The 10,474-nt window shown below is 35.5% G+C and overlaps 1 protein-coding gene across 5 annotated transcripts in view; it reads right to left on the bottom strand.

Annotated features, from left to right (window-relative positions):
• Positions 1 to 222: 222 nt before the first annotated feature.
• Positions 223 to 10,474, bottom strand: part of Pak3 (p21 protein (Cdc42/Rac)-activated kinase 3) — a 250,362-nt gene continuing 240,110 nt past the window's right edge. For 4 of the 5 annotated variants that reach the window (XM_013025849.1, XM_013025846.1, XM_013025847.1 and 1 more), the window contains 2 exons: positions 2,248 to 2,385; positions 223 to 797 (listed from right to left, as the gene is read on the bottom strand). In XM_013025849.1, coding sequence (XP_012881303.1) covers positions 708 to 797; positions 2,248 to 2,385 — 228 coding nt within the window. In that variant the 3' untranslated portion in view covers positions 223 to 707. The remainder of the gene's footprint in view (positions 798 to 2,247; positions 2,386 to 10,474) is intronic. The other variant, XM_013025850.1, reaches the window with a different exon arrangement.

The following is a 10,474-nucleotide window of genomic DNA, read 5'->3' as shown; positions in this document are numbered from 1 at the left end:
AAAGCCTCTCCTGAATACACTTACTCCTCTCTGCTTTCAGAAAATGTCTTAAATGAATCCTTTCCAATACAAATGCAGAAAAATAGGTACACAAACCAAGCCACCACTATAGAAGAAGAATAAAAAATTGCAACTCTATTAGGGCATGGACTTCCACATGTTCACACAGTACTTGCTCTATTTTTTTGTTTGTTATGGTTTTTTCTTTTTGTTATTTTTTCTTTGCGTTTTTTTCTTTTTTTAAAAAAACATTTTGACATCTTGTTTTCTGGACATCTAATGACAATGCAAGTGAAAAACATCACATTGGGTAAGGGGTTCGAAGGAGGTTTGAATGCAAGAGGGACTACTCTCTAACTTAAAAACAAACACAACACTATGAAGAGGGAGTGTGCATCTTTGAGAATTCTTTTTCTTCAAAGTGAATGCACAAGATGAGGGGATTCACTACTGGCTCTTTCGCTTCACGGTAGAAGTGACCACTTGATGGTCACTTCAACATTGCTGCCCCAATGGGGCTGCAGTTCAGGCTTACAAATAAATTACGTAATCTTAGGGAGTAGGAAAAAAGGCTTATAAGAAGTATCTATTCATTTGAAAGTTAAGAACTCCCCACCCCCCTTTGACTGTCTTGTCTTCATCTTTCCTGCAGCAGTTCTATTTCAGTCTTACTCATGAAGGAGATGGAGAGGGTAAGGCTTGAAGTCCTAGCGGCTGCTGTTCTTAATTGCTTCCTTTGCAGCAATAATCAGAGGAGTCAGGCTGGAGAGAGGCTTGGCTAATTTTAAAAATGGATGCTGTATAAAGAAGAAAAAAATTACTGGAATTCTTTCCCCCAACCAGTATATTGCTTTACCTCTTCCAGCATCCTTTTCTTCATTAAACTGTATCACCCAACTAAACACCATTTAATGAAAAAAAAGCTTGGGCCAGCTTTTTCCTTCAGATTATAGTTTGTCTTTTAGTATCATGCAACCCTGTAGAAAATGACTAGCATGGCTAGAAACTCTTGTGTTTCTGGTAAATGCTCGCTGAATTTGAAATGGACTTAGTGATTTTCTTAGACTGATGAAATTATCTGGGGCAGAGCTCATGCTTGAAAATGTCTTCATCGGACCACTAAAGAATTTTGCTCTGAAACCAATAGCTTTCTAATTGTGAAGTATAATGTTGTGTCTCCATCACTTCCCTGTTCTCCTTTTTTTTTTTAGTTTTTATTTTTTAACGTTGTCACTGGAACTTCAACACAGGCTCTCAAGCTCTCATTTGGCTTTTTTACTCAAGGCTTATATTCTATCACTTGAGCCATGCCTCCACTTCTGGCTTTTTGCTAGTTAATTCAGGATATACACCTTGTGGATTTGTCTGCTGGGGTTTATATTGAGCTGCAATATTCAGATGTCAGCTAGGTTGAACCACAAGCACCTAGCTTCCACCATTTTTTCTTTCTTTTAGCTACTCTATGGTAGTTAGTACAAGTGACTTTGAAATGGCTTCCTCATTGGGGGCCTGTGACACTGTATTTTCTTGGGAATTTCCAATAAAATACTAACTAATCCTTTTCCAACTTTTTGTTGGATTTCACTTCCTTTTCTGACCTCATATATACCAGAACTTGACTCTTACTAGCTCCTTTTTCTTTTTTGTCTTTTTTATTGTGAAAATACTGTACAGAGGGGTTACACTTACATGGGCAAGATAATGAGTACATTTCTTATCAAGCATTGTAGCCTCCTCCTTTGATTTCCCTTCGCATCCCTTCCCATCTTCTAGCTCCTTTATCTAATTTCATTGTTTCAATATATCCTCATTAATCTATTAACTTATTGTCTATGACTTAATCTCTTTCCCAAACTCTGGCTCTACTTCTCTAAGTGCCTACAGGACATTTTATCTAGAGTGTTCTATCACATTAAATTCAACATTTAAAACATCATGTTAAAAGCACTTCCCCAAGAGCACATGCATACAACATCCAGAGGTAAAGAAAAGCAACACCAGAGGGTCACATTGTTTTTTTTCCTTGCAAAATAAAAACTCCAGAAAAACAAAACACATTTTCAAATTAAACCGCCAACTTTTCAGAAAGGAAGCAAGCTGTCACTGAGCCATGTATTTGATGCCTGCATTTATGATAATTGCCTAACTCAAAGTACATATCTCTTGACAGTACTCGGCTACTGTCACACATTGAGATGGAAAGCTCAATATAACTCTCTTTTTGTAATTGTCCTATTTTATTTTCACCTGCAAAAGCTCCTTGGCAGATCCTCGCCTATCCACATCCATCTCAAGACAGCGATTTAAAAAGTCACGGAATACAGCTGACAATCTCTCAGGATTCTGGAGCTCTGGGGTTCCATTAGTGGCTATCAGATATAATGCCTACAGAAAAAAATAGAATCTATTCAGCACATACATATTAGGCTCATGGGTTAGCACAGAATGCACAGACCAATTTTCTTCAAATTTATACTCAGTATTCTAAAATTTCCATATTACAGAAGGCCAGTGGCATGCATTTCAATGTTTCTGTAACATTTAGAATGGATAATATTGGCAGTAAGGATATCTATGAATAGAACTGGGATGAAAATAACAGATTATACATTTTGAGAAATAAAAAAAACAGAAGATAGTGCATAGATGAGAAGCAACTGGTGGTAGACAAGTTTTTAAATACTTTTGGAAGTTATAGCCCTATTGGTTTAAGTTAGAGTTCCCATGATGTTTTGGCTAAAATTAGGGGAAATGAAAGAAAAGTTTACACTAGTAGTCTTGGTACCTGAAAATAATGTAACCATAGTAAAAATGTAAGTTGGTAATTCTTGCTAAACATCTCTGACATTATTTTCATGTAAGAGCAAAACAGAGACACATTAACTCATAGTTTGCTGAAGGAATCAGTTTCTAGATTTCAAAAAAAGAGAGTTGGGCCCAGGAGCATGAGTAATCACAAAGGTAAATCATCCTTGAAGGTCCTTAATAGCAGAACAATCTGACCATTCTTCAAGCCTCCCATGAGCAAACAATTATAGAGCATTTAGTATTCATGAGGCATTAGACATTGATGATCCAAGACAGTAATTTGGCTTTCAAAGGTCACACAATTTATCGAGGGAGGGATACGTCTAGAGAGTGATAAGAACTAATATAGAAAGTTATGAAGTACCACATAAATACAAGGATAAGGCAATTTACACTAGAATTCAGAAAAAAATCTTAGAGGAAATTGGCATTAGAACAGTGTCTTGAAGAATAAATTGGAATTTGTCTCCAGATATTATCACTAACATCATGCCTGCCCATATGAACATCTCCCTAAGTCTATCTTTTCGATTATGATTTTATCTTTAAATAGTTGTACCCATTCAACATAGCAGTTCAGGGCTGGCTTTAGCTCAGCGGTTACTTCGACAAGCATTCTCAACATAGCAGTTCATAAGTATAATGCATCTTAACTGGTATCACCCCTTTCATCTTTCTCCCCTATTTTCACAATTTCTTGTGAAATTGTGTGCATGCATGTTGATCCTGGAGCTTGAACTCAGGGCTGAACACTTTCCCTAAGCATTTTTGCTCATAGTGTTTTGCCACTTGAGCCACAGCTCTGCTTCCAGACATTTTTTGGTGTTTAATTGAAAATAGAGTCTTAAAGATTCCTACCCAAGCTGGCTTCAAACCATGATCCTCAGATCTCAGTTTCCTGAATAGCTAGAATTATAGGGGTGAATGACCAGTGCCTGGATCAAATTTCTTAATTTCATAAGATATGTATTGATTATTATAACTGCATTCTTCCCCTTTTCCTCTCATTCATTAACCTCTCTCCCTTAGACCTCCTCTCACCTTTCAAGTGCCAGATTCCTGGTTCCTTAACTCTTAAGAAGATTTTTGAAATGACCTCCAAGGCATGGACACAAGAGGTTTTTCTTTGTTGTTGTTGTTTTTAATGTACTATGTGATTTTTTTGTTTCTTTTGTCTGTTCATCCCCCTATAGTATATCCCCTTTTGTCTCTGTATTTGTTTTGGTACCTTAGTTTTTTTTTTAAAAAAAGATTTACTCCCTCCTGATGTCTCTTTAGCTTTGCTGCAAATTCATCATCCTTTCCCTACCATGGCTCTTAATATAATTACCACAAATAATTTTTCAATCTCCTTGCTCATGCAAGAACATCTGGTGGCAAGTAGAACAAGGCTACTTTTTTTCTCAACACTATATCTTGCATGTTTTTGATGTTTAAATATTCCTCATAAATATCATTTTAATGACTGCATCATGGTTTATCAGGTAGATACACCATAAATACTGGTATTGTAGCCAATTTAAAAAATACTCATGAAAAAGGTTGAAGCACATTGACATCTAAACAGTTTTCTCCCAGTGGCCATATTATTGGTGACTTACTTTTTAAAATACACTTCTCAGTTTTCCAAAGTTTCCACAAAGAACACAATTGCCTGTAATATTTTAAAAGCCTCCAAAATATTATTTAAAAGTAAATTTTAAAGGCCTTGGTGTCTAATCTTCATCTATTTGCTTTGTCCTCCTAGGGTTAAACCAGCTTTTCATCAAGTACTATCCTTTCAGGGAAACAAAACCCCAGACTACTTCTTTTTTCATTTATTGTTTTCATTTAAAGTGCTACAGTATTATTTCCAACTGACTTCCATTGCAAAAATCCATACGTTTCAGTTATAAGGTGGGCTAAACTGGATTTTGTGGACTGACCTGGAAATCTAATCACCATGCCTAATGCCACTTCTATGGGAAAATGCACTTTGAGTTCATTTAAAAATGAACTTTTGGAATACATCCTGTGTGTAAGCTGAAGACTATCTTCATATAAAAGAAAATTACTTTCTTGCTTTGTATGTCCTTCCCTCATGGTATAACCCCTGCTTTCATTGTATTTGACGTTGGTATAATTTGTGGAGTTTTTAAATAGGAATACAGGTGGACCCATTGCATCAATGAGATGTGCAAGTTGTTATGTCGCAAAACAAACTTTACAACTTTGGTGGGTGGGGGGGAGGGAGTGGGGGGGGGGCAGGGGGGGGGATAGGAAGGGGAATAAAAAAGAAAAAAAAGAAAAAAGAAAATTACTACACACATCTTTGTTAATAAGAAACAAGTACTGTTGTAACTAACATAACAATGAGAGCAAAAGGGATTTTTAGAGCAAAGTCAAGACGTAAATGAAGAAAGACTGAAAAAAAATAAATCAATCATAAATAAACACATGTTGGTTTTATCTGAGCAAGTGCAAATTCAAAGAAAATGAATTGGCTACTGAAAATCAGACTAGTGACTTCTATACTTGGTTATTTCTGACACAAGTAAAAAAGCATAGGAGCATCCTTGTGTTTTCCTCACTCAGCAATCTCCATTTATGATACTCATTCTCTCGAATGCCCTTTGTACCTACATCTCATGTCACATTGGTTCATGAATACTTGATCCTTGTTTACAGAACTATCTTTTCCTTTGGATCAAACACCCATGGAAAGTAGTAACTGTGTCATTATCATATCTAAATTTGGCAGCAATTTGTTCAAAATAGGTGCTTAATGAGTGTTTTTGTTGTGAATGAAAAGGAAGACAAAATGTATACATCTACTTGATCTAGAAATTTGAGAGATTGGTATAGAAGCACAAAAGCTAAGAACCTAAACTATTAAAATATAAAATACACAAAGATGAAGTACCTTTTCTCAGTTGATGAAGCCTGGCATGTGATAACCTTTGACTAGCCACTGCTTATTGTAGAAGAAAGAAAGGAGTTCCTGGAGCAGTGAAAATAAAGTGTTGCCATCAAAGGGAAGGAAATAGAGGGTGGTGCCTGTAATCCTCGGTGTTTGGGAGACTCCTTTTCAATTGATATCTATATGTAGTAGCATGTACCTGCCATCTTAATCTATGCGGAAGGCTAAAATTAACAGGAGGAATGCAGTTCCAGGCCAGCCCAGGGATGAAAACTATGCATGACTCCATGTCCATGGAGGGATGCCAGACATGATGGCACATGTGTAACATTCCAGCAAGTAAGGGAAGACTAAAGTAGGTGCATCTTGGCTCAGGCCAACAGTCAGTGGGAAGTAAGGTCCTATCTCACAAATACCTAGTAAAAAAAATACAGTTGGAGGCATGACTTAATGGTAGAGAGCTAGCTAGCCTAGTAAGTGAGAGTTCCTGTGTTCAAATTCTAGTAATGCCAAAAATTCAAGGGTGGAAAACTAGAGAAAGATGACTACAAAGTGTCTAATATGGACAAACTCAAAGAGCTGAGGGAGAAAATAAATAGTTTCTGGAACTTGAAACAGTCCAGAAACTTATCTTCTCTGGCTCACTTAGAGCACAGAAATTTCTCTTGATTAATCTGCTAATAAAAAAATAAAAGGTCTGCTTTTTCCCCCTAACATGAGGCAATATGAGTTTCATCTTAACTGGCTTTATTTATAATGTGAAAAGGACAATGAATGGCAGAAATTACGGCTTTATTGTGATATACACATTACTTAAAGTTTGTAAGGTTTGTAATGTTTCAGAATTCTGCATAACTCTATTTAGATATTTATCTTGACATAGAACACAGATATTACTGACCCTGATGTGCAACTAAATTTACCTAAGCACTAAGAGAAAATGAGTTTATCCAGTTGAAGGGATAATTCAATTTACCTTATTGGCAATTTCCTCAAGTTTGGAAAGATCAAAGCAGTCATCATAGAAATGACCACATCTCTTTAAAGAAGTTCCAAAACAATCCATATGTACCCAATAAATTTTCATTAAGTCAGTTTTGCAACAGAACTAACCATTTAATTAAAAGCTTTAGTTTGTGACTTCAGTTCATTATAACAGTTTATAAAGTTTGTGTTAAAACATCAAAAAACAAACCAGAGGACTTATATGGAAATGTGATAGCAACTATAAAAGACTTCAGAATCAATATGAAGACACACTTTACAAACAGGATAAAGGTGTAGTAAAAACAAAAACTCTTTTAGTAACACAAATATTGGGGTCCCAAAATACACTTTCCATGGAAACTATCATACATGGTACATGGGCTTAAGGCCTAATTCACAAAAGTCTATTAAACTTAGAATGTACCTAAACTATAAAAAAAATCCAAAAAGCTTTTACCTGTATCTCAATATCTGTATGCCGAGATATAAGATTTATTGAATAATTATTACTCATGTAATTCACACAACAACCTCCTGAGGTAGACTATTACAATCATCATTGACAAGAAAGTAAATGGTCCCATGGGATTAAAATTAATAATTGACAAAGCAAGAATCAGTATTTGGATCCAGGTGTTATGCATCCATAGCCCATTATCTGGACTGCAGTTCAAAACCACCTCTCTTCCCAGTCTCTAAGTTAATTCCAGCAGAGAGAAACATGGATAGTCAAGAACTAAGGAAAATTCATTATGAACAACTGCCTTAGTTTATTTCTACAGAGGAAGCAGATCATTTTGCAGCCAATCATTCTCTCTATCTTGGAAATTGGGAATGTCCACTTTGAAGATTTGCATACTGTATTTCTCTCTGTGTGTGAGAAGAAACATTATATGTAGCATGTACATTCTGGTATTGTCTGTATTTTACTGACTTCCAGATTCTTTTATCATTTTAGACTTTCAACTCATTGTTTAATAAGCAAGATTTGACAATGAGTGACTTGACACCTTGACTTAGTTTGTTCATGGACTGAATTTTCAGAGGTTAAAGTCCAGAATATATTGTTGCTTATGATGTATTGATGGATTTCAGATAGTCCTAACATTTCCTTTTCCTCTGAAAACAGTAAACAAGCACCAATCTTCAAAATTAAATCACTAAGTTTTAAGCAGGATTGGATCCCATATTTGATTCAACTTAATAGTCTTCTGTAATAGCAGTGTGATTTGCTTTAGCTTCCTTCCTGTCTTGCATGAAAATTCTCATCTGACACCAAATTATGACAAGGACTTTGTTGTTTTTTTGCTTCATCCTTTAAAAGCCATTTAAAATAAACATATAGATATATTTCCCTGTAGACTGATAGTAACAGGTAATTAAGGAATATATGCTAATTAGGTCAGTACCATCTGAACTGATAAGGAGATGGAAATGCTAATTTCCCTGATTTGGTCAGCATAGACTATATGTATATGCCAAAATACTACACTTTAGTGATTGTAACCCCTCTGTACAGTATTTTCACAATAAAAAATTTATTAAAATATTACACTTTATCACATTAGTATATTACTTAAAAATTAAAGTTAAAATGAGAAAACTTATTCAGAAAAAATTTGTCATCTATATTTAACACATTATTATCCAAACCTCCCATTTTTTTCTTCAGCACACACCCAATTTCCTGTCATAGGTACCTTTCAACATTCTACATTTGTTCATGTCTCATCCCAGAACATTTAGAGCAGGGAAGAACTAACTAAATCCCTGATTCTTTGGGGCTTTTCCTTTTTTCTTTATTTTATTTTTTTAATTACCATATTCAGATTAAATCAAGCTGACTGTGATGTGATCTGAGAAACATGCATTATTGCTCACATAAACTGATTTCAACTTTTCTTAAGGGTAGCTAATCAGCTGAACAGCTCTGTATAGAACAATATACAACCTTTTCCATCATCCTGCAGAGTGTAGACTATATGTTCATGTAACATCTTTATCACTAGTGTTCTTCACCAGTTTCTCTTCAGTATTACTATCAACATGAGGTTACCAAGTCCCACATGCAGCATGTTTCACACTGTGATCAAATGTGTTTGCCTGGTAAGACAAGGAAGATCTTTCCACTATATAGGACATGGATTTAATCTGGAAATGATCAGACAAATGTCCCAAAGGTGTTTTCTGAAGATCATTCCTTTGAAAGCACTCTTAAAGACAACACTCACTCTATTGATAGCCCTTTTGACGGAGCTATAGAAAGCTGGAGCCCACATGTAGTCAAAGTACACAAAATCAAAGGAAGGAACCCACATATTCTGTCTTTACCAAAGTAAATCTCATGTGATAACTCAATATAGAAAATAAACTATTTTTCAGGAACCAAGAACTCTACAAGGAGATTTCCCTCGGCCCCTATAACAACCCAAGGAACTCTAAGCAACTCTAGAGCTTTGTGGAACCTAATGGAAAATAATCACTTGACTAATCTAATTCTACTCATCAGAAACAATAGGAAATGGAAGCTTAGCAAGAGATAACCTATATAAGGTCACATAATTCCATACTGGTACAGTTGGGAAGATAATTCACTCTTCAACTCACATAATATATAAAATTAGTGGGGACACTAGAAAGCTCCTTTTCCAGTTCTCTCACATTTATTGGATACTTTGTCATCTGAGTAAGGAGACAATTTTTTAAAAATTTCCTTCAAAAATAAAGGAAAGAAATCACAGGGAATGCTGTAGCAAAAAAGCTAGCTTGATTCTTGAAATATGGTTTAAACTCTGACTTTCCCTGCATCAAAACCAAGATTTTTCTTAATGAATTTAACCTTCTTTACTGAGAGCCTTTTCCAAGATATTTCAGAGTAACTATTCATAAGAATGCAAATGTTTTTCTAAAATGATACTGCTTCTAGATTAGAAAAGCATAAATCAAAATGACATCAAAGGTCAGAAAAAAACCTTAATTACAAAGAAAACACTGACATTCTTGGCAAAGTCATTTTTCATTGGCAAATGTGTGAATCTTAAAAGCCATGGGAGGTGGAAAATCATGTGAATGGCATTTCATTGGGCAAATGCACATCATAATAATCCAAGATTATTCTCTTTAGAATAAAGTTTTATTCTGAGGGTCTTAACTACTTGTTATGAGTATGAGAACTGTTAGAGAACTAGCCATACACATCCCTGGATTATACCCAAACCATGCTGAAGAATGGAGAGAATCATAGGATAAGGAAATGTCAGACTTGGCCAACAGTGCGCCTCTGGTCCCCATATTTTTAAACTATCTTTCCCTCCTCTTCTCTAGGTCAGAGTTTCTTGGATTTTACTTTGCTGTGGAATCAATTTCTTATTTGGCTGTCTTCTGGATCATAATTCACCAGGTTGAGCTGTCTGCTTCTGAATTACACTCTAAATGAGACTTTCAGCTTTCCTATGGCTAAGTCCCATTTTCCTATGCTGAATTTTTGACAATCAATGCTTCTTAAGAGCTGTCTGTCTTTTGACAGGCAATCTTTTGTTCTGATTAAAAAGGAACCTCGTAACTGTTCTATAATTATTTTACTTGTAGGTATCCCAACTCTCCCCTTGCCCTCCTTTTCAGCATAGGTTAGCCCTCAAAAGGAAGAATGTCAACAACTCATCAATAAACTTTGCTGTTCCATAGTGGCTTACGGAAAAAGAAGGGAATGCTCCCAGCTCCTCCTGAAATACATTCAAAACAATATTGACTGAGTGCTAGCAGAGTATGCTTGCTTCTCTG

Source organism: Dipodomys ordii, unplaced genomic scaffold, assembly GCF_000151885.1.
Source record: "Dipodomys ordii isolate 6190 unplaced genomic scaffold, Dord_2.0 Scaffold88, whole genome shotgun sequence".
In the NCBI taxonomy this organism is placed as follows: Eukaryota; Metazoa; Chordata; class Mammalia; order Rodentia; family Heteromyidae; genus Dipodomys; species Dipodomys ordii.
Note: the sequence above shows the minus strand (reverse complement) of the source record. Positions and strands in the feature narration are given on the sequence as shown.